This window comes from Poecilia reticulata, chromosome 21 (genome assembly GCF_904066995.2).
Source record: "Poecilia reticulata chromosome 21, P_reticulata-male-v2, whole genome shotgun sequence".
In the NCBI taxonomy this organism is placed as follows: Eukaryota; Metazoa; Chordata; class Actinopteri; order Cyprinodontiformes; family Poeciliidae; genus Poecilia; species Poecilia reticulata.
Window position 1 is genome coordinate 9,528,812 of NC_088850.1, and position 25,742 is coordinate 9,554,553.

Genomic DNA, 25,742 nt, shown 5'->3' on the forward strand with positions numbered 1-25,742 from the left:
GATCTAATTACAAGAAAACATCCACATACTAAAACTTTCCTGAACCTACTGTACAGACAGACAAATATTTGCAGGATTTGAAACAATTAGAAATTGGAGGACTCATGTTTATTGTGCCACCACATATAGTGATGAGAGTGACAGGGGAGGGGGAAAAAGCTCTCTCAATTTCTGTCGAGTAAGCTTTGCGTTACGACAACGGAAAGAATTCACAGGGATTCTGCGGCTTCCGCATTGAGATAAAGACTGTATTCAACATCTTGGCAATTTTTCTTTGCCCAAAACATGCAAGTCTTGCCACCCCAGTTCCATTTGGAACACAAAAATCTCATTAAAACCACGCTAAATGGGTTTTAGAGATTAGAGATAAAGAACGGAAAGTTCTCTTCTGACTGATAACTGCGTAAAACGCTGTGTCACATACACAGATGTGTGTGCAACCATGTGTGTAAAATGGTAGATGCCTGAACAAAAAAATAAATAAATAAAAAAAGCACATGGTTCAGTGAACACGCTATAAAACACGTGTGTTTTGGGGTTTACGTTGACCAAAAAGAACGAGCTATGAGAGAGAATGATGAGTCCCAGCAGCAGCGACTGTCTGCCTGGCTGGGCACCAGCTTCATACAACTGAGCCAAAATAAACATCTTCCCCACAGTCTCCTCTGCTGACACGAAATGAATGTGCGCAAGTAGGCGGAGTATTATTGTTCATGGGTGCCTGTGTCTATGTGTCTTGGCCCACTTCTGCAAAACCATTTGTGACTATTCGAGACCACAAGTTTCTGAGTTACATCTTTATCTTCCTCCTTTCCCCAGTTACATATAAGTCATCCCCCAAAGCAGCCATATCTAAAGAACCACAGGCTCCAACACTGGGTTTGTCTTCCGCCTCAAAACACTGGCAGTGAACTCGAGGGTCCATCATTCTGCCACTCACTAAATTTTCTTCACAGACAAAAGGAACAGTTGCACAACAAATACTAAAATTACGAAGGAGGAACGTAATTTAATTTACGTTGAAAATTATGTAGCTAACTTTAGCATGCTCTCACTAAACCGTTCTTGTTTTTGTCTTTCTTAGATTAATTCAGTGATTTGGACCCTACAGAAATATGTATTTATTTTGTTTTTCAAATACATCTACACAATCAGTCCCTGCTGTGTGTTAGGAAGAATCCAAAATGGCTTACTTTACAAACACACCACCTTATACTGTAGCCAACGTAGCCAAACACAAAACAAAGTTTGTAGATTGCTGATGATCATATGTTAAGGATGATAAGTGTTGATGTGGTTCTTCCAATAACGACAATGAGTTTATGAATAATAACAATATTAAGTTTTAATGTCAAAATATACAGAAGGGGTTTGAAGATTTGAGGATGAAAAATGTGCATCGTGGCGGCTGGCCAGGTGGTGAGCTGGACATGTCTGTTCTGGACAACCGGAGTAAATCTGCCACTGAATGAAGGATTTTATGAAACAACTCCTGCCTTTTATCTGTGTATTTTCATCCCCTGGATTATTTACAACCAGCAGGTATGCAGAATGTATGCCTGTAAATAAAACAAGGCTGTATTTTTTATTTTTTGTTCTTGACAAGCAAGTCACCTTGTCTACAATGTAATACATCTGGAAAAGCTACAGTTGCTCGTAACTTACAGCCTTCTTCGCAGAGGATAAAACATAGACGCTGCTGCATGATCTACATAACTTCTCATGAGTAAAACATCTGACAGTAATGCTTAATATCACCTTGACAAGCTGTCGCTTTCCAAATATCATAGAGCGATTTCTTGCGTGCTAAAGTGGAAGCAGTAGTAAAGGCTTTATGTATGAGTACATACGTTATGCTTAAATTACACTTGGCATTTGTTTAAGATCTTCTTTCCATTCGGAGGTTACAATCTCAAGGCTGGAAATTGATGGGCATTGCAAGAAAACCAACAGAACACTACAATGAATTAATTTCCTTTTTTGCAACAGAATCGGTTTATTTCAGCTTTCTTTGACTCTCCTCAACAGTGTGTGGTTGTAACAAGGCGGCCGTTTTGCGGTTGGATTTTACGATGATGAAGATTTCAGAAGGCAGAGTCAGGTGGTAACAGCAGTGGGTTTATTCTCCTCACAGCATCAATACACAGACAATAATTATTCCCTTCACAGGTGAAAACTGAAGGCTTAAATAGTCTCAGCTGTGTTGGACTCAACCACTTCCACTTCACAGTGGGATCTCCCTTAACAAATCTCCACCTATTTAAATAAAATACACTTTAATAAATATAAACATTTAAATTTACTTTTTATAAATATTTCATATTTTATCCTACACCAAATGAAACACCACAAAAACCCATAAACGATTATCTCCCCACACTTTTCAATGGCCTCTCCCAGAACCTATAAATGGTGTCTGGACCCCCGGGGTAGTATTTGCCCAAACACCCTGGAGAGGACACAGAAAAGACAGGTGAGTCACTCAATATCAGCACTCCACACTTTACAGATTATGCACACACATTTGTTCAGTTTTACCCACCAGTAGCTCATTGCTCTGAGTAACAATTATCCTCCCTCCACAGGCAACCAGCTCACTTTCCAATGACGAGCAGCTGTGCAGAGCCCAGAACAAAAGGCTACATGCTAATTACTAAAAATACTCAATAAATACCATTAAAACTTCTCGTGTGCAAATTGCTATTTATGTGCAAATCTCTGCTTAAAGTGCAGTGCTAAATAAAGTGCTTGTTCATAAAGTGCAAAAAGTGCATTTAAAGTGCTATACAGCGAAAAGTAGACCCAGTAATGAAGCTCTCTTCATTACAGTGGTATAGAGTTCAAAACAGGCAAAACGGTTTTGATCTATTATCCCATAGAGCAGATCTGATGTAAAACCTTCTAGGAGAGTTTGGAAAAACCTCTCCTTCATTTTGATACAAGATCCAAGGCTTTAATGCTTCTTATGGGAGGAAAGTAGGAAATGCCTTTGGGATAGTGAGACAACCTTAAAACTGAGATTGATTCAGAAACATGAAGGAGCGATTTGTTTTTGTTTGCTTTGGGTTTATATGATTAGAATGACTGTTCATAGATCATGTTTAGTTAACCTCGGTTTCAATTTATAGCGACTTTATGTAGAACAGATCTACTCTAGAGTAGCAGTTTGGCTTCCCTACAAGCGGCAGGAATGTCATAAAATACAAAGTTATTTCATGGAGATCTTCAAATAAATAAATGACAATGCAACGCAAAGGGATTTACCAGCCCATAGATATATTTTTTCACTTGTCATTACAAGTAGAACCACAAAATTAAATGGATTTCTTTTTGGTTTTATGTTATAGTTTAAGGGCTGCACAGTGGCGCAGTTGGTAGAGCTGTTGCCTTGCAGCAAGATTGGGTTCGATTCCCGGCCCTGGCCTTTCTGCATGGAGTTTGCATGTTCTCCCTGTGCATGCGTGGGTTTTCTCCGGGTACTCCGGTTTCCTCCCACAGTCCAAAAACATGACTGTCAGGTTGATTGGCCTCTCCAAATTGCCCATAGGTGTGAATGTGTGTGTGCATGGTTGTGTGTCCTGTGTGTCTCTGTGTTGCCCTGCGACAGACTGGCGACCTGCCCAGGGTGTACCCCACCTCTCTCCCAGCACGCTAGCTGGAGATAGGCACCAGCAACCCTCCCGACCCCACTGAGGGACAAGGGTGTAAGAAAATGGATGGATGGATGTTAAAGTTTAATATTTCTTTTCAACCCTAGTCTCACCAATTATATGGCATTACGTTTGTTCTACTCATAGATACATGTAGCGGTTCTGGGACAAACAAGTCACAGGGACTTCCTCCTGAGGGAGAAAATGTAAATGGAGCCTGGCAGCGGCGGCCGTGGAGTGTGTGTATTCTGCAGGGAGACCGACGGAGAGTTCCAGATCATTTGCATCTGTGTTATTTCTAAGCAGCGAGTCCATCCCTTGAGCTAAGGGAAGAAGAAGCTGTGAAGCTCCATAAATCACAGGCAGGCCGGGGCTGATAAAGAGTGTTCGTCATAAATCAAAATAGTATTTGCACAAATTCCCTAATGGAAATGCAGCACCTTACAAGGGTATTTACACACCTTGAATTTTTCACATATTACCTTGTCGCAACTGCAGGCTTCAATGAATTAGAGAGGATCTATATCTGATAGATAGACCAACACAAATTACCCTCTAAGTGTGACCAGAAAGCCAAAGCAATAGATAAAATCTTCTGGAGCATTACTGTTCCAACTTTGCAGATCTGACGACTGGGAGTTTTGTACAATACCTCAAACTCAGTCAGACAGGATGGAGAGCATCTGTGAACATCAATTTTCCAATCTTGACACAGCTTCTCAATTATATTAAGGTCTGGACTTTTAATGGGACTTCCTTTATAATGCTCTTTGTTCACCATTGTTTCCTAACAAATCATTGAGCCCTTCATAGAGCAGCTCAGATAAAAACATGCAGCCAACTGCAAACTATTATAAGGCAGTTGGCTGCACAGGGTTTTATCTACAGGTATTTGAGTAAAGCAATTTATGTCACTCTCTTCATGTAAATTTTCTTTTTATAAACTGAAAACATGTATTCTTTTAATTCTTTTAATTTCACAAATTTTCACAAGATAAAAACTTTAAACATTCAGGGCTATAAATATTTATGCACAACTCTTAAACGCAAAATTCCCTGTTTAGATCATTGAAGCTACTAGAAAATGATCAACTTTATTCACCTCTCCCAAGGAACAAGACGGAAAGACAGAAACATGAATGCAAATTGTTGCAAACCAGGGGTGGACTGCCAGTCTCCATGCGCTGCCCCTACACTCAACCACCAATGAAAGAGGATCCCCCTTAATTACCACGTTGCCTGAGCCCAGAGCCACCAGTGACTTCATATACATGGCGGATCTACTCACATTCAAACATCTCCCTCTCCAACCGCAAACCCCCCAGCCTCCCCTCAACAAGCTGCACATTTACAGACGTGACGATCCTAACCGCTGTAAAGATAGCGAGCTAACATCCCGTATCCTTCCCCTTTCTGCCCCGTCTATAAGGCTTTTACACAGGCACTCATTTAGAAACTGCAGCACCGGGGCTGTTAAGGTTGACTGTTGAGTTATCAGCGACGGATAAGGGAGGTCAGACAGAGATTCGGGCCAAATGACTGCGTAAACACAGCTGAACAGTCTGTGTATTTTTGTCTGCAGTGGGAGGCTGTCATCGAGACAAAGGCTGCATGGATTTCTTGAATGATTGTTGATGGTGTTTAGTGATTAGTGACTAGGGGGTCTTGAAAACCAGACAGCACACCAGAATCTAGCAGCAGAGCTTTGGGGTGCAGGATGACCACATCGAACTGATTGAGAACGCAGGGGAACTGCTGAAAATGCAATCCCCGCACAGATAAACTTGCAAACCAAATGAGTGCATAAAAGGCTCTCTCTCAAGCCCAGAGGGAACAGTTAAGGATGAAATAAAATGCAGTCCTTAAAATTAGAACTCAAAAATGCCGCTGACATGCCAAGCCTTGGAGCTGGATTCATCTAATTTGGGGTTTCTGAGGCTAATGTTCTTGTGGATTTGAAAAGCTCCACGTCACGGCGCTCACTGATCGATTCATGGTGCTTGAGGCGCCTCTGGGAGTGTGTGTGTGTGCGCGTGTGTGTGTGTACGCGTGACCTTTTGAGCATACCACCAAACGTGCGGTTAATGAATTACATTCTTGACAGTTCAGGATTAACCTGAGGGTAGGGAACAGATAGAAGACGGAACTCCTTATCTATTCATCTCGTCCACAGATGTAAAGCTAAAACAGGAGGAAGGAGAAAAGGAAAACTCAGAGGAAAAAAATGTCTCAATCACAAAGAAAGAGAGAAAACCGTTTCTTTTGAAAAGCCATATGTAGTTTGAATTGTTGGGTTTCAAAAGCTGTGGCCTTTTATTTTGGGGTGTACTTTAGAGGCAAAGAAGAAAAAAGAAAGTCTAACAGAAAAATGCACATTTATAAGTGAGCAAGTATTACCCCCTAGTGGCAGGAACATAAAATGGGATGAGTGTTGTCTGGCTCACCACATGTATAGATGACATTGAGGTACTTCTTGGTGCCGGCGTAGCACGGATCTCCAAATTCTTTGGTGGAGGCCTGGACCCGACAGCTCTTCTTTCCCTGGCAGCGGGCTGTAAGGACCTGGAGGGCCGTCGCTGCCTGGCAGTCTGGGGGGAGAAAAAGGAAAGAATGTTTGTTTTTAAGCCAAGCAATCTGTTCAAAACGAAAGAAATTAGCTACTCCCATTCATGGCAGAACAATTATAAAAAAGAGTTTACATAATTAGATAGAAAAGATCTGATTGCTTTCTCCACAAGACCAAAGTAACCAAACTTACATTCAGCACAAATGGGTACTTAGAGCCTGAAAGCAATGACACTATTTTCTTCAAAAAAAAACACAAAAAAAACCAAAAACAGCTGTAATTATTCCATGTTATGAAACTATTACTTTGTTGCTCAAGTTCTGACTAAACTTAAAACACAAAAGATTAGAACAAATTATTAGGAACTGGGTTTTATGAGCTGCAGTTTTTGAAGATCAGTGTATTTATTATTTTTTTTACATTTTCAAAGAAATTATCTTTTCATTCTCTGTAAACCAATAAAATCTCCTCCAGTTTTACACATAAAAAGAAAAAATGTAAAGTCAAACTCGCATATAGATTTCGTAAATGCAGAAATATATATTTTTTTGATTATAGAGATCTACATGATTCAAATTATTCTTAAATAAAAATTTGACATAAATCTTAGCAAAAATAACTTGATCTGAAACCACTGCAGAATCTATGGAGTATTGTCAAGAAGGAAGTAAGAGACAGGAGAACCAACATCATCAGCTTGATGTGTATCAAATAGAAATATAGATGTAATCAAATAAAAGAAAGCTTTTGAAATTCTTCCCTTACAACAAAGGTCAGCCGCATTCAAAGTTGTAAACTCCTACTTCATATTCAGTTGTTACAATAACAGAACAGGGAAAAATAAAACAGTCACTCACCTTCAGTATTCATGTCTCTACTAGCGCACTAACTAGTACGTCAACTACAGCAGGTCTAGGTATAGACAAACACACTCAAACCCTCTCCTCACTCAGCTCAGCTCGCGCAACGTCGATGTGTGTGTGTGTCCACATCAGAAAGCTTCCAGGAGCAATAAATTGTCCAAAGGACAGATGATCCAGCATGTGTGTGTGTTCGTGCGAGGAGACGAGGCAAAGAAATGGACGGACGGGTCTCTCATACATCATCACTAAGCACCTGCCATCTCCTCGTGAACCTCTCATCTGCAGCTCTCATCAACGGGGGAAGCGTGACTGAACAGATTAGGTCGACGTGAGCTTGAAAAGTGTTCACCTCGAAGCCGGCTAACTGTCCGCTTATCTAGCACACTGCTAGATAAATGAACAACCAATACAACCAATTGTGATTTACTGAAGCACCCCCAGTGGATTTTTTTGTGTGTGTGTTCTTCATTTCTTAATACAAACGGCGACAAAATAGCACCAAAGCGCATCACTACAGATAAAGTCAGGACAAAACTCCTGCTGTGTGTCTAAAGGGAGCGTGAACGGTTCCTGGTTTCGCATGGATGCCTCTCGGGCCTCCATGGTTCACCTAAACCCCTTAAAACAACAGGAGGAAACAAGCCTTTGAAAGTGGACACTTGGCTGTCTCACTGTCTCCCCTGGTGGGCCTTAAACAGAGGATGAAAAAAAAAGCCAAAGGCTGGTTAAAACTCGGCTCACACGTCAACGGTCCACAACAAATTACGGCGAAGGTCAGAGGTCAAATGTCACAGTGAGGAAGACCGCGAGGACAATCTAGTAGATATGTATAGAGTCGGTATAGGGAATTTTTTTGTAAACTGCCTTTAACTATGCCATCCTGATTTATGACCAAGAAAAAGAACAATTTAAACCACATTAATGGAAGCTAGGATTGTGTGTAATAAACTAATGTAATAACAAGTCATTATTTGTGCATTAAATTAAGCAAGCTGGCACCAGTAAGAAGATCCAGAAACAAGCTGTTCACCTGAGAGGTTTCACAGTTCCCACTGTCACCTCAAACACACAGACTCAGACAGACTCATTTGCATTGCAAGTCAATGAATAAAAACGTCTGAAGCACTACTGGAAGACAAGAAATGGGGAAACGTCAATACAAATTTAATAGCTGTCCTAAGTTGTTTTGAAGATTTTAGTTTCGTAAACTGATAAAGCTTTTGATACGGTTGGCAAGAACAATCGTAAGAAACCCTCCATTAACTTTTTTGAGATCTGGAGAAGGCGCCCTTCAAACCTGAAGTTCCCAACTGGAGCCTCAGTTGGGGAATGAGGCTCCAAATTTGACCTTTGTGAAAATAGGTGATACGTTGCCGGAGCAGACCCTAAAGCATCTCCAAATGGCTGCCTCAGGACATTCAAGAATGTCTCAAACATGCATGAAAATGTCAAAGCAACACTGTGGGTATGTTTTTGACGAAGACATTATATTATGAAATAATCTAAAGCTAAAAGAAAAGCTGATTGTGCATGATAACCCACCCTTTTAAAAATGATTCTGTTGTTTTGATAATTCAAAAACAATGTCTGATTTTCACTGGTTAATTTTAAGTAAGTTTTTATTTATTACTTTTGTTCATTGCAAGTATTTCATTGTGGGCTTTTCGGTCATCGAAGGAGGTTTGCTAACGATTTTGTCCATGCGTGTAGTTCCAATCGCTCTGGGGTGCGCTGCTCTCTTTTAAAAACAAATTAGGGAAATGACAAGACACAAACCGTATAATTCAAGATTTCTCTTCAGGTGATTGCAAGTCACCTGAAGACACAATGTATATGCAAAGACACAATATTTATGCGTTTTTTTTTTTTTTTGTCCAACTTTAATAAACATGTCTACGGTGACCTGCTGTTTTAATCAAAAGCAGCGGGTCATTCATTTCCCTCCAAAAGGGCTTGTTTAAGCTGGTATGCTACATTGAAAACATCCTCCCTGATGAGAGAGTTCCCCCTGACTGACAGCTCCCCATTAGCTGAAGCTTTGATTCTCTTCCTGGTGATTAGTGAGGCACAGGGCTCACCGGACACCGGCGGGTCTGCGGGGTTCAGAAAATGACGAAGACGTTGAGGTGCAGGAGGTTCAGAGAAACACATGTGCTTTGTCTTCTACCATAGCCACACACGCACACACACGCACACGCACGCACGCACGCACACACACGCACACACACACACGCACACGCACATAGTGATTAGTTTAAAAGGGTCTGTCCTGCAGGCTCTCATTAGTGGTATTAACATAGAATGACAAGGATACAGCGTTATGCAGTCGTTCTCTTTTATACACACACGCAAACACAAGAAGGCATGTAAAGAAAAAAAAAGAACTAGTGACCTCTAACCTTTACCTTTAACAATTTCCCAAGATTGTGCTACCACCATTTTATCCTCAAAACAAAATAAGGACAGAACCATCGTACAGGTAAAGAAGGTCAAAAGCCAAGACAGGCAGAGGAGTTTCCAAGCAAAACACACCCACCTACTTTCAAATCAAGCAAGAATCACATGCAAAACAATATTTTTTTCTGATTACATCTACTAATAGAGTGAAATAACAAATCAGTTACAGCTCCATTTTATATCTTCCCAAAGTTTCTGTTGCTATGACACCGTGTACCAGCAGTATCACAGTTTACATCTTTAGCCACGTCCCTCATCAAATGGAAACTTTTACCTTCCCACCTCATGTTACAAGTATCAATGCTGGATTGTGTACAAGCTTCCCCCACCTTCTTCTTGTTTTAACATGCTCCCATCTTTTCACACAATAACACACCAGAACAATAACATATCAAATACAACCTTGTGCCTACTGACGCTTAACGTTGCTTTCACTTTGGAAAGGTATATACTGGTATTTATATTTTTTTAGGATGGCTGCGAGTTAAACCTGCTTTCTGTTCAATAAAAAAAGCCTCTAAACTCATACAGTGAGGAAACAGATATACAAACACACACGCTCATATCAGTATATCCGCAGCAACTTCCAAAACACTCCTGTTTTTTCCACCTACACACACCTTTCCTGGAATTTAAAAACAATGGCCGGAGAAGCCTGTCATACATCCCCATCTCCTCTTTCACTCTGACTCACCTGCTTTCCACTACACACAGTGCTGCTTGAAAGGGAGGCTCAAAGTGAGCATTTGTGAAAATGCCTCAAACAAGCTAACACATGGACATAAACTAACCGCCCCGTTTAGTAGAAATGGTTGTAGTTGTGATCCAGATGGAGCAAAGTGTCAAAAGCGTTCCTTAGAGATTTTGGTCCATATTGACATGATCATTTCATGCGTTTGCTGCAGATTTGCTTACTGCATGGACATGATGTAAATATCCTCTTCCACCACATCTCAAACTTGCTCTACTGGGTTCAGAACTGGAAACTGTGGAAAACATTGGAGTACAGTCAACTCATTGTCCAGTTCCACTAACTGGCTTGAGATGATTTCTGGGACAAGTTTCAGGACCTGTTGGGTTCTTCTATCAGGAGATAGGTGCATTGTGCTTCTAAAGAAATGAACATAATCATCAGTAGTACTCAGTTAGGCATGGGTGTTTAAAGGGGGCTAGCTGGAACTGCTGGTACAACCCCTGGCTCCGCCCCTGAGTACACACACTCATGTCCATAAGCGATGGAAAAGAAAAACAACCACACAGTGTGATGGGCTTATAGTATACAAAAAAGTTTGAATCATCAACAACTAAAATCATGCCCTGGATGTTCTTCATTTGCTTTCTGTTTGTCCATTGTTAGAAAAATAAAGTCATACGACGACAGATCTCACTTTCAAATTTCCACCAAATTCACCTTTAAGAATTCTTTTCATCTTAAAAGTAACTGCGCTTTGCCTGAGAGACCAATAAGCCTGGGTTTAAATATTTTAAATATTTTCTTTGAAGCAGGCACTCAAAAGTGAAAGCACAATGGTCTCCCCAAAGAGAGGGGAAAAAATGTCTGAAATCCTGCATGCCAGGCATGGGGGCCTATTTAGATGTCAAGAGGTGTGTGTGATGTTAATGTGGCAGATGAGAGAGGAGAGCTGAGGCAAGCCCCTTTACTTTGAGGATTCTCCTTCACCACCAGAAGTTGCCAGTCGCTCCCTCACTCCCCCCAAAAACCAAGAAAAAAGATGGGATCAAAGAGGCTTTAGTTATGTGCGCATGTTTCGTGTACCTGCTTGCATCTTTATCTTTTACATTTTTCAGGGCTTTAGATTTAACAAGCGGCCAGATGTATGATCTAAAAAGCAATAAATTGCAGCCAATGTACACACTTCAAGCACAGTGCCTTGCAAAAGTATTCACACTCCTTTGAACTTTTCCACATTTTGTCATGTGGGTGGAGGTGGAATAAATTGTCAGCAGGACCACTATTAGTCATGCATTCACAAATCAAGAATAAAGCAGGGTGAAAAACGGCGGTGGTAATATCATGCGACAGGAAGCTGGTCAGTGTTCATGGGAAGACGGACGGCGCACAATGCAGACTGTAGTTTACTTGATCAAACGGAATAATGACCCAAACGTGCAATCAGAACTTATGAAATCACTTAGACTTGCAAGAGTCTAAATGCCACTTTGTGATTTTGAAAGAGTTAATACTGCGTAACTAGGCTGTCACTTGAGGCAGCCTTATTTCCTGTTCCAGGTGACATGGCAGCCACATCAAAGGCAGAGATGACAGGGGAAATCCCGCTACAGCACCACAAGTCTTTTTGAAACAGCCTCGGGAGATGGTTCTGGATGGCTTGATTTCACAAGCACACACACACACACACACACCCACACACACACGCACACACACACACACACACACACACCACACACACACACACACCACACACACACACACCCACACTCACGCACACAGTGACTCAGTGTTAGAGAGAAAGACATGGGCCTTCCTCTGCTCTATTGTGATTCGATTTTTCAATGTTGGGAGCTACTGTATTTGGGTCTGAACTTGAAACCAAATCCTTAGGCGCCTAAATTCGCCTGCTACCTGTTGCATATTTTCGGTCCACCTGTGCGAGGACCCCTTCAATGCCGCTATCAGTGCTCATGTATATACAAAAGGACATAGATACATGTAGACATTCCCACACAAAGCTGTTCTGTACATTTGTCTATGATGACTGAGTGAATGACGCCATTGTCAGGCTGTCAACGCTGAGCAGAGACCTTTGTCAGAAACTTATTATGTTAACCCCTACATCTAAAAATGGCCCCCAGCTTTCAGATCAAGGGAGATGTAGAAAAACAGGTGCATCCACAGTAAAATTCTCTCTCATTATTTCCTCCAGTGCAATGACAAAAATAAAGGTGGAGCAAAGTAATTTAGCTAGTTAGCAATGAGGCTTTGGGCCAATGCCACAGTAGCTGCACTAATACTCAGAGTAGGTCCCAGCTTAGAGTCATTAACATTCCTCTATAACAAGGACAAGTGTACATCTGGAGATCCCAAGTGCTCAGATGCGCACATCCACTGCACAGTCTTGCATGTACGGGAATTCAATATGTCCCCTTTTCTACAGGCCAGAATGTGCACTTTGGATGACATTTGATCTGCATTCCACCCCAGTCCTCTGGTAGTGTTTGCATGTTTAACTGCGTCTTTCGTCCTTCACCCTGAGAGATGGTTTTTTTTATTTTTTTTATCTGAAAACGCTTTCAAAACAAGTGTATAAAATGCAAGGTGGTATATTGTGTCAAAAGTTATTTTTAATCACCCAGAAATTGCAGGGCAGGTATAAACAGGTTTAAATAGCTGGTGCAGGATGTTTCCTCAAGATCATTTGAAGCTAGTGGCATCATAGGAAATTATGAGGCCTTAAGAAACCACAAGAACCCCATTCAGGAAATATCTTCTTAGTTGAAAGAAGTTAATGAAGGGAATATTCAACAGGCACTTTGTTTTGTAGTTAAAAGAAGTTCAGGTTCTGACGTGTTAGATTCATTGAAATTATTGGATTTTCCGTTTAGGAGTGATGTTTTGTACATTTGTTTTGCACAAGGCTGCCAAAGGATGCTATTGGTAATTCCCAAAACATTAACTTGTAAGAGTAAAAAGAAAACATGTATGACAAAATAAGCTGGGCAGTTATGGAGATTGAAGGACATAGGTCCGATACTATTCACAGCTTGTCTCTTCATGTGTTTATTTCTCCTATGATCTCAAATTAACCCAAAAGTGATGTTGTGAAGAAAGAGAGTCACAACTGAACTCTACTAAACTGTACAAATACTGCATAAATATTTTACTTTTATGAATATAAATTAAGACTTGTTTAGTCTTTCGGTAGAGAAACTGAATTTTAAAACTCTATAGGACTAGTTGAGAACACAGCAGCAAGAATATTTCTCCAGATGTGTTTGGTTTATTTTCTTCCTGTATGCTCTAGGTTCTAGTTTTTCTAGGTTTTCAATAGAGACAAGCATGACATTTCATGATGGATGGAAGGGTAAGAGACATCTTGCTAATGAGATGAATTTTCATGACCAATTTCAGAACATCAAATGTAAAATGAATGGCTAGCGACAACGACCTGCGGTGGTGTCGTTGTGAGTCTTTAACATCACCACTGATAAATTTTGACCCGCAATCCTTTGCAAAAAATTACTAAAACCTTCACAAATGTGAGCATTTTGGAAGGAAACTACATAATGCTAAAATGATGTTCCAATATTATGCTATCAAAGAAAAAAAAAATCATCAATTGAAGTTTCAAACACCAAAGTGAAAGGGAACTGATTCTTTTACATTTTGTCATACAGAAATATCTTGGTCGTTGGAGTAGAGCAGCAGAAGACATTTTTAAAACTATTAACCATGCAACAAACAACAAAACTTGATATCTGATATAAAGACTAGCAATCAACAAATCTGCAACAAAAAAGCAGTTTTATCAACGAAAAAACTGCTTTTTGTGCTGAATGACAGCCACCAAAAGCTTTTGCCATCCATTACTGTGAAAAGAGAATTGCCAACCAGCCATAACTGTGGTGCATCATGAAAGCTGACACTGAGAATGTGACTCACCCACTGATGGGGGCCTCCTGTTGTGAGGGGGGCACTCCAGCGTGCCTTGTTGAGTCCGACCAAACATGGCGGAGTAGACAGAAATCTGCATACCCTGTTTGCATTTGAGCCTCATCTGCTCCTCCTCACAGACAACCTTACTTTTATACTCGTCTGTGGACAGGGAGAAGAAATAATCACACAAAGTTTCACAACTTTATTAATGTTTTCAGTTATCATTAAGATCTCCTCTAAAAATGTCCCAAAACAATAGAACGTCACACAAATTGTGCTTCATAGGTTAAGCATAGGTTCTGGTAACAGGAAACAGAGTTTTTATTCCTCGAGACATGTAGAGGGAAATTAATGAGTTAACGTGCCGAGCCACGCAGAGGAATTCCTCAGACACACCCAGCCAAAGTGACCTGTGACAGCAAGGAGCAGATCCACTGGCCTTGAAATGAAAACACAACGGCAGCCCCGTCTCCGTCCATGTGGGGAGTGGAACAGGAATGCCGGCTGAAGACGGCAGACAAAACGGACAGGATATTTCCTGGTGATGGATTCACTCTTGCTTTCTCTCCCTCTCTGTTTTTCTTCACTTGAGGTGCCCTCCATCCGACTTTCCTTTCAGAAGCAGTGACACCTGCCTGTCGCACCTCACCAACGCCCCATGTGGCCTTTCTTTCTTCCGCACAGAAGCCATTGGTTAAGTGACACCGAACAAAGAGCTGTTGATTGGCCCCGGCGTCCGGTGCAGAAAGAAAGAAAGAGCAGGGGGGGGGGGACCAGGAGGATCAGTGGATTATTGCTCACTTGTGGTCACTCTAGCGAGAAGTTTTACACAGCTCAGTGCAGCTTGGCTCAGCATAGCTCTTAGATTTGAATGGATGCTAAAATCTGGGTGGGATTACTGCACTGCTGAAGCTCACCTCTGAAGTGATACTCTTAACTTGCTGGCTCACAGGCTCACTGGTGATAATGGGAGAAAAACGCAAAGACTTTTTCTTCAAAAGGAAAAGATGAGATCTCAACAGATACAGAAAGATGCAGAAAAGGTGAACCTTTGTCATAGTCTCATCATTTTAAGCTTCTAGCAGAATCCTCTAACATGATCTCAAATTGCCATGTTTCATTCATGTTCTCCCTAACTTTGGCTATCACCACAGCGTGTTGCATGTGGCCAGTTTGATGTGAAGTCATGCCTTATGTCACTTGTAGCCACTATTTCTGCTGCATCTTTAAAAGTCATAAAAAGCAGTAAATTTAATTTAGAATTGTATTTGTATTTTGCAGATATTTTACTGCAGAGATTAAACTGACAGTTGTCTATTTTAAGGGTAGTATTGTAAATGGAGCTGAATTCAAATGTATGCCCCATTTTTACTTTAATTTAATTAAATTTTTTTTATCAGTAAAAACTTTGTAAAACTTTACAACATTTTTCCTTCACCTTACTGTCACTGCATTGTGTTGATCTATCACATAAAATCCCAATAAAGCAAACTGTGAAAAAGTTCAAAGGAGGCAAAGACGTTTTTTTTTTTTTTTTTTTTTTTTTTTAAAGCCCTGTCTGTACGGGTGACTTAAAAAAAAAAAGGTCCAAGGGTCACATGGGAGGGACAAAAATGTCAGAGAAGGCGATGATGGACTTACTAGGTCTGCATTTGTACCAGACAATGAGGTATTTACTGCTGCCAGGACACTGGTCCATCCCAAACACACGGCTGTTGACAAGGACTTGACAGCTCCTTCTGTCTTGGCACTCGGCCAACATTTTCTAAAGAAGAAAAGTGACACAGAGCAGGAGAGAACCAAAGGCAGCTTTAGAGGGAGAACAATAAACAAAAATGATGGTGAAATCGGGACCCTGCAAACCTAAACCCACTTCAAACAGGCTGGCTATATCCATGGAAAGCCAAGGTAAGAAAAAACTTTGGGAAACTCCACTCTTGTAATTTCCTGGTATTGTTTTTAATGCTCTGGTTTCATCATCTGCATCCCAGGTGAGAACATTCAACAGTATCCTAGATTTTTTTTCCCACCCCCCTGAGTTCCTCTTGCACAGTGTGAGGTGACAGGGTAAACTTAGTCTCTCATCCAAACTTGTTTGTCAATGTGAGATTTTAGTAATGCAGTGAAATATGGATATATTTGGGGGAATTTTTTTATATTTCTCCCAATATAGCAACTTTATGTTGCTGCCTAAAAAGAAATGATCCGGGTAAAAATGTATCATGTAGCAAGACAAAAATCTGTCATTGATTAAAAAACTGGTGAATTATTCAAGAGTTAAATAAGTTCCCATTTTAGCTTCTTTGTAATGTTTTATCAATATCAAATAAAAATGATCACATATTAAAAGACAAGAAAAAGTGTCCATTTTGACATTCAAGTAAGTTTAGAGAAAATAATTATATACAGCAATAAAAGATTATACACATTAAAACCGTGCAAATTTAACCTTAGTTTTATATATATTTCATTAGCTTAACAAGATATTTAAACAAAACAACAAATGCCAACACAGTTATATATAAATTCAACATTTTATAGAGACATCTCCAAAATAACGGCAACAATCCTGCAGTCATGAACAGGTGGCATGATGGGATTCCACCATTTGGCTCATGTGGGTGGCAGATCAGCCAGTCAATGTTTCACTTCCATACAAAGCAGCCTCTGTGCCTGTGCATTCATGTCTGACTTGTCTATGGCAGAAATAGTGGGTGTTTGACTCCAAAAGGCAAGGGCGAACCAAGAACGAAGCCAACAACTGAATGAATGCTTAACAATATGTGTTTGTGTCTGCATTGCAAAGCGGTGGTTTTAGTCCCACAGCATCCTAATTTGGGAAAGGATGCTGAAGCAAAAACTCCATGAAATTGCATTGTGCCGTGGGAATACACAAGCCCCTTTCCTATTTAAAGTGGGTAATTTGGCGGAAAACACCCCAACAAAGCATTACATAATCAGTGGCTTCACAAAAAAAGTTACCCTTGTCCAATTTGACCGCCTTGCGGGACACATTCTGCCACAGAAATTTGGAGAAAAATAAGTTTGTTTACATGCTAAAACGGAACTAACAGGTGAGCAATGCCGTGGATGAAACTGGAATTTGTGAAAGAGCTAAATCAGAATTAGAAAGGAAAGAAGGACAATACAGATGATCACTTTGTCCTGGCTATTTACCTGTAGCGCGGTGGACACCGAACAATGTCGATCATCCTCCTGGGAGTGGTAGGAGCTCAGGAGTGCCTGGTAAGTTTGAGGACACTGTCGAGGATCAGAGGGCCTTTTTCTACCGTAGAAAGCTGATTGGACAGTTATGGTGGTACGGAGCGGACAACGAACAGACAGGAACTCTCCGTCGCAGGCCTGTTCAGTGTAGTTCCTCAAAACTTTGGATAGGCCACCTTTAAAACAGAAAGAAGCCAGCACAGACACATTTTTAGAAAACATTGCAAACGTTTTCTTGGATCTTTAATCCTTGAAACTGCAACAAATAGAAAAATCAAACATAATTTGCAGCTCCCTGAAAATGTGAATATTCCCTTTTAGCAATTTCATATTTGACAAGTGATGTTCACATATAAAATGTTTATTCTCCGGAAGTGCAAAGTAAAGATATACCCCAAGGTACCCGAGGCTGAAATTGAACATAAAGAGGTTTAAAAACTGCTTAGTCATAACAAATATGAATGTCACTTTACTAAAATGTTTGTCATATTTTCAGAATCATACATGCAATAATGTAGAGCAATAACATGTTTTTACTAGTCTATTACAAAACATTACAAATAAATTACAGTGAAGTTGTAATGACAAAAAAACGTAAGACTATTAATGTGTAATACTTTCGCAAGACACTGCAAAATAAGCCATGCACATTCTAATTTAAATTATCATTATTCAACAAACTAAATACATTTAACTGATATAAAACTTCCTTTCATTCCAACTGCAAACACATTTAGCAAAAAGTCAATACACTCAAACTCACATAAACTCACATGAACACAGCACAATTCAATTATCCCTATTTGCTCAGCAGTATAAAAGAGGAAGGAACACACACACACACAGTGTATCCAAACACACACAACAAAACACTTGAACAAGGCGCTCTCACACACACATTGCCCCCTTATCACCATGGCCACAGTTAAAAGGAGGAAGGGAAAGAGAGGAGACATTTGAGGGCTTGGAAAGGTCAGCCTCTCTCTAAAATAGAGATGCTTTTAGAAGTGGTCATTTCACCAACTAACAGATTTTTAGACGTGAAAATGGAAAAGGAGGGAATATGCAGTCAGTATTTATGTGGGAATGACTTGTGTAACACCTGTCACGTTATTAAAAGTTCAAGCCCCCCCAAAAAAACAACAGTACCTGCCTTTGTTACATATATTATTTCCAATACTTGTCGGAACCGTCTGTCTAATTCAAATAAACATGAACATTATCTCAAGTTAAAGGCTGTCTGAGCAGCATTTGTGTGGCTTGGACATTTCATCAAGACATCATTTCTCAAATTGTGATTGTTTTAATGATTTGGGCTTTGCTGGTCCACCCCCCACCCACTACGATCTCCATCTCCCACAACTGCACACACCCCCTGTCTACTTTGCTTGCCACATTCCAGAGTGAGAGGGAACTTGGCATTCCCCCTGGCAGCAGGACCACACGCACACACACACACACACACACGCACACACACACACACACACACACACACACACACACACACACACGCACACACACACACCCACACACACACACACACACACACACACACACACACACACACACACACACACACACGCACACGTACGCAGGCGTACACACATAAAGAAACAAAACATCAACACAAACAATGTGGTCAGGACAAGCCTGTTTGGCTCCTGAATATGGGACCTCTGGTGATGTTGTAACAGTATCGCATTATCCAAAGCTGGTTCCTGGCAGAGCCCCCTATCGTGCTATAACAGCGCATTTGTGTAACCAAGGAAACAGACAGGGTTAGGAAGGCAGTGAAACAGACTTGGCTTAAGATAGCTTAGAGAAATTGCCATTTGGAGGTTTCTTCAAAGAGTCCTTGTGCAACAGTTTCTTCACTATAACCGCTGTGATGGGCCTTACTCCACCCCAGAAGGGGGGGCAGGGAGGGAAGAAAAAACAAACAGATTATCTCAAAAGAACCCTCAGGTGCTTTCTTAAGAGTCCAAGTTGTCTCTTTTTCCCCTCCTGCTATTTCAGGAACATACGTATTGTTCGTATTCCTTCTACCTGTTGAATGAGGCCTACTTTAAAGACTAGCAAACCGGGCGGCTGTGTGGACACCACGGCCAATGACAGGTGTCCCTCAAAGGCAGACAGCTTAACAATAATGGAGGAACACCCAGGCATCTTCCTCCTCCCGTTTCCTCCCCCCTTTTCTTTTCATGTGGCTTCAAACTACTTCTTTAACTAGATCTCTGCCCTTTACCCCTAACAAAAGCTGTCACGCTATTTTGTCTACAGGTTTGTTTGTTCGGCCATTAAAAGACAGGAGGCTGCGGTGGAGAAGCTGCTCTTGTACAAACAGGTCACTTTTGTCTGAGCTCTTTGTTGATATTAACATGTTTAATCTCAATAGAGGGACCACTTGGATCTATTATAAACAAAGACAGATGAAGCTGCACCTGCCTTTTGTGTCTTAAGGCCCAACCGAGACGGGACCTTTTCCTGTGACGCAATTAAACCTGTCAGTCGGGTGTTCAGCTCAGAGACCGTATAACTAGACCTTTAGCTTCTCATTTGTGGTCATGTGAGGACTCTTAAGTCTGACCCGGTGAGGGAGGAGGTCAGGTATGATGGAGATTAGTGACGAGTTACTGTGTTGTGTCAACAAGACAGAGAAGGAAGCTGCTGTGAGAAGTTTTCCTTCTAAAATCACAGCTCGCAGCTTTCCCACAACATCACCTGTCTCGCCTTTCAGGTCAGCAGGGCTTTGACTAATTCAGTTTGTGGGCCAGGTTCATTCAGATTGTTGTCTTTGTTCATAATGAGTATGCCAAGCCCTTAGAGAGAGAAAGAGAGAGAGAGAAAACGTGGGTTTGACAACACTCTTAGCCCAGGTGGAGAGTCAATGAGATAGTTTTCTGTTTGAAAGATGCAGTCTCTTCCTATTGGCTATCACCTCAGTGCATGAACAATAGCAGCAGCTTTAGGTATAACTGGCATGTTGTTACAGTGTTAGCTTAGCACAGAATCTTATTGAAGAGCTTAGGCCTTTAACTCAGTTAATTACGTAAAGTAAACCTTCTTGCCCCCGGTACTAATGTATTACTCTGGTGAATATTAACAGATTAAAACCTGATATGCCACAAATGTGGGTATTTACATTCACACTTAGAGATATTCAACAGGCTGCAGAAACTACAAGATTAGGCAGAAAAGTCCAAGTGCAGTACCGGGCGATAATATTCATACCCCTCGAACATTTTTCTAAATGTTGTCACAGTACAATCACAAAATATAACATATTGTGAAGTAGAAAGTGATTTGTATATGGTGTTCAAAATTTTTAACAAACAATAATAATCTGAAATGTGTGGCATGCATTCCACACATTGTTTAAGTAGCATATAAGTGTGTGTTGAATTGTAAAAAGAAATGTGAATAAGTTCAGAGGGTACGAACACTTTTCCGAGGCACAACATATTAACTATACTTCAAAACATTTAAAAGCCAAGAAATCCTTTCGTTTTTGCGAGAGCAACAAAAAAACCAAAACCTGCATTACGTACCATCGTGCCACATTTAAGCATTTACAGCTTCATAAATTTATTGGGATTATTTTAAGCAAATTATAGCCATTAAAACCATGAAAGGTTCCAAGACGCTGTGCTGCAGGCTTGCTGTGGGAGAAAGAATTCCCTTCAAGTGGTAACTTATAGGAAGCATTACCACTCAAAGAAAGACACAGGCCACACTCTGCAGTTGTTGAGAGATGGGGGATGAAAAGTAAAACTTATACCACTTTATCACGGCAGAAAATAGCTCAAACAAGCATGTAGGTGACTGCCTGAAAATTGAATTTAAAATCCCTAGAAGAGACATTAAGACACTGAAAGAATAAAAGAAATGGCATCTGCATTTGTAAAGATAATGACAAATCTTTCTAAAAGTCATAACTTTAAACCTTGAAGTAGTTACTTTTCTTAACTCAGAAGCCTGAACACACTGTAGCATCAAAACAATACATGCATCTTTTAGACGTCACATGAATTTTCCATCATTAAACCACAAGCTCAAAAGTGAAGAACCAAAATTCCCACTATTACCACAACAATAACACGTTTTCAAATGATAATGACAAATACTGAATGCCTTTTTACAGATACAGAGTACAATGCTTACAGTAAAGCTCTTCAGATTGAAGGCTAAAAAATGCATTCCTAAAATACACAACATTCTTCTCCTTACAATAAATTAGTCTTGCCCTTACAGTCACGCCTTGGATTAGCCTACTTTCTAGTTAATCACACTTTGGGGCAAAGAAAGTGCAGGGGTGGATTCTGCAAAAAATGGATACTTCATTTGGAGCCCTTTTAAGATGCGGTGAAGCCCAGTAGGATTTTGATAAGAATCTGAATGCGCATGGGAAATATCCTGCAGCTTGAAATTGTGGGACAAGTCTTTAAAAAATTTGGTGGAACAAAGTAATGCTTTAAAATTGGGGAAATTACCTAGAGCATGTCTTGGGGATGTGATGAAAAATTCTAATTCAAGACGTTTTACGAGCATGTATTGTTAATATTTTATACTGCAGTACTAATGATAATGTAATTAAAATACACTAGTAAGGTGGCATTCCGGAATGGATTGAAAAATTTGACCCAAACAGAATCTGAAAATATTTATGCTTCAATGAGGAAAACTAAGTTCAAAGTTTCCGCACTTCAAGAGATTCCTACACAACGAAATGTAGTGGAGGGCTGTTAGTTTGCGATCAAAAAGAAACCAGACTGGAACCAGCAGTCTTAGAGCTCTCAATATTTTTTCTTTTATCTTCAGCTTCACACTCTTCAGTTCAGTTTACAGCATATCATGTCAGTCAAAAAAAGAAGAGGGAGAATCTCCCCATCATCTGAACCACCTGGCTTTTAAGGGATTGGCTTCCACCAGGACTAATTAGAGGGGTGGAGACATTCACATTTCCAGAAAGAAAGAACAAACATTTGTACTAAACTATATTCCTAAAAATTTTTTTACACAGTTAAAATTAACTCAAAGCTAGAAACAAAAACAATCTGGGCCCAAACAAAATCCAAAACTTCTCTCCTCCATCTCAGACAATGGATTTTCCCAATGAGGCTGATTGAAAACACCAGGTCCTTGTCAGCGCTGCTCATGGGCGCGCTTCCATGGCAGCACATGACCAGGTGACCTCAAAGAGAAGAGAAGATGATTAAAACAAGTAAATAAATCAAGTCACATTCCCCAAACACAATACATTCACCCAAATAAATTAGAATATATAAAGTACTCAAAAAACAGCACCTGTTAGGGACGGGGTAAATCCCTCACAAGGGCTATAAAAGTGGATTTTCGTTATGTGTTTCCATCTTTAAATTTGGACTGGACAACATAAAACAGAACTTCAGGGGAATTTGGATGCACACAAACCATCAATCTAAATTCCACTTCATAACTTTGTAGTTTAACAATCTCTACTTTGACATTAGCATATGTGTCCAGACAGTCCCCTTTTAGAGTTTGCACACATAATTTTCATGGTTTGATATCCAAAAGCAAGTCAAGTGCAACCAAACAGGTATGTCACGTATTGTGTGCCAGTATGCTCAGCGCATGATCTGTTTCACTTGAATAGTGGAGTTTCCAGTTGGACCCAATCCTCCCTTCAAATGACTGTAGTGAGACTAGAATCTGGGCAGATGGAGTCATTAAAACTGGAGACACAAACACAAACACCCCTGTTGCACAATCCGATGATTCCCCTGTGCCAACACAGACAGTTAAGCACACACTCATAAATAAACCAGCAGGATCACACAGAAGCAATCAGACATCAAACAGCTCTGCATAAATAACTTCTAACCCTGCTTCTGCCCCTACTTTGTCTGAAAGCAGCTCATTGATTATTTTCATGATGTATGAAACCAAGAAAAGCAGCCAGCAAGGCCTGGACTTGTAGACTGGACTCACTGAACTGTGAGTTTTATGTCTGAAATGTATTTAAAAGAACATAATGAGAAAGATTTGGCAGTGAAAGTATAAAACAGGATCCACAAGTATAGTAAAATGATAGTAAAGCAGCATAATATACAAGTTATAGGTACATATCTTTAGCAAGAAAATGATGATAAATGAATAGGATCAACAGATTAAATAAGTCCAATATAAAGTAAAACCAATACCTTGCAGGTCAAAAAACAGCCACTTTTTGTTATTCACAAGCTCTTAAAGTCAATGAAACAACATCTAGATTTTTCAATCATTGCAAAGATTTACTGAATTGCACTGGGCATGGCAAACGCCAACCTGGGTTGAAACTGGGCTCTTGGTCAATTTGCACCTTTGCCAATTTGTACTTCATTTTGCACAAATGCATTGTGCTTTTATCTATTCTTACTTCCATTTAATACCCATGCTTTATACACCTCCTGTCCACATGTTTTTTTATTTGATTGCAACAAAACCTCCCACACCAGAAGGTACCATCTGCTACCCAAAAGGTCGTGTTCAAACTGCCTTACATGGCAAAACATGCAAAGATACAAAATAGTGAAAGGGCAAAATAACCAGCATAAGTAACTCTAGGTCTGTTGTGACAAAGAGAGTTGAGGCAAAAGGCGAGCTTGATGATTTACTACACTTTAAACGTTACATTGATACTTATATTTGCGTGTTGCCTGAAAGAATGAGACCCAGTACAAACACAAAAGTTAGTGTCATCTATAGAGTGGTTCTGGATACCATAAAGGACAGATTTAGGAGACTGGCTTATTGGTGGAGGTCAGAGTACTAGAGTCATTACAGCAAAGTAGTAAACGGAGCCAGTTAATGTGATTTAAGCATGGAAGGAATGGATGCCTCCTGGAGACGTCTTAAGGGAAAGCCTAGTACTGCAATGGGGCATCAAAGGACATATTCAAGCTCAATAATCACAGAATAAGCCTAAATGTTTTTCCTTACAAACATTAGGCAATCTCAACAAACAATAAGGTAAGTTCTACTTGTGGGTCTGTTGCCTAAACTCTCCCCGAGGGGTAAATAGGTATAAAACATCTGCTGGCTTACAGATGTCATCACAGCTTGACAGTGGCTGCAAAGTCTCCCTTAGGGAATCCTCAAGCACTGGTCCCACCCAAACCCACTCATGACCTCTTTTAGCACGTGCCTCTCCTGGTGACCTCTGAGGGCCAAAGGGTAGCCAGGAGAGGGGACATGTTGCTCTGAGTTTCTGAGTATGTGTGCTGTGGGTTTCTTATCATTGGTGGGTGGCGGCTGTAGAGATGAAGGGTGAATAGCAAGAGACAGAAAGGTTTCAGGAACACCCCTGCATGTCCAGACGCCCACAGACGGAGTCTAATGGAGGGGCAGACACACAGATTGAGAGAAGGGCCAAGAGGAGGACACATAAGTCATTTTAATGGTCATTTTTATAGCCTGGGAGAAGTGGGTGGAAACCAGACTGTCCGTTATTAACTGGAGCTCCAGCTTTTATTACTGCAAAGTGAACGACAGATGGAGTCTTTCTCAATCATTCAAAGTGAATCGTGTTTCAGAGTCTAAACAGCATAAATCTGTGCCAAAAACCTGATAAGTCTCAGCAAGACATTGTCCAAAACTTCTGCATTATAGTAGAAAAGGTTGAAGAATAATAACTCCAGAAATATTGTTTTCAGCTAAACTTCACATTAAGAAGACAATTTTAATAACTCAACGACTAAGTGAAACTGTGATTTCAAACCTCGACGAATAAGGACCCAGAATGAAAATGGACAGTGCCATCCATCCATCCATCCATCCATCCATCCATCCATCCATCCATCCATCCATCCATCCATCCATCCATCCATCCATCCATCCATCCATCCATCCATCCATCCATCCATCCATCCATCCATCCATCCATCCATCCATCCATCCATCCATCCATCCATCCACGCTCTGTATCATGTGTTCTGACAATCTTGGGTATAAACAACATTTAATAGAAGTGAACCCATCCTTTGCACAATGAAATTTACCTCTCCACATAATCCTCAGGCCCAGCCCACCCACACCCTTCCACAAAGGTTTGAACCTGCCAACAGCATGACAGTTAGCCTCTAGCAAATTTCAAACATGTGCGGAGAAGATGAGAGAAATATTTTCCTTAGAAAAAGTGAAGTGGGAGGGCACTGGGACGCTTCAGCTTCTCAAAGGGAATTAACAAGCTTATCTCAGGGGTTGTTCTTTGACAACAAGGAACAGAGTAACTCATCTGAAACAGAAAGTATGAAAAGAGGGGTGCAGCATGTCCAATGAGACTTAGAAGGGAGATCTTTTTCCTAAATACTTAGGGGGGGGGGTTC

General features: G+C 40.5%; 1 protein-coding gene across 1 annotated transcript in view; it reads right to left on the minus strand.

The window, feature by feature from the left end:
• Nucleotides 1-25,742, minus strand: part of eva1aa (eva-1 homolog A, regulator of programmed cell death a) — a 67,064-nt gene that overhangs the window by 28,346 nt on the left and 12,976 nt on the right. The window contains exons 2-5 of the mRNA XM_008397610.3: nt 17,350-17,573; nt 15,814-15,937; nt 14,179-14,331; nt 6,095-6,238 (exon numbers count right to left, since the gene is read on the minus strand). Coding sequence (XP_008395832.2) covers nt 6,095-6,238; nt 14,179-14,331; nt 15,814-15,937; nt 17,350-17,573 — 645 coding nt within the window. The remainder of the gene's footprint in view (nt 1-6,094; nt 6,239-14,178; nt 14,332-15,813; nt 15,938-17,349; nt 17,574-25,742) is intronic.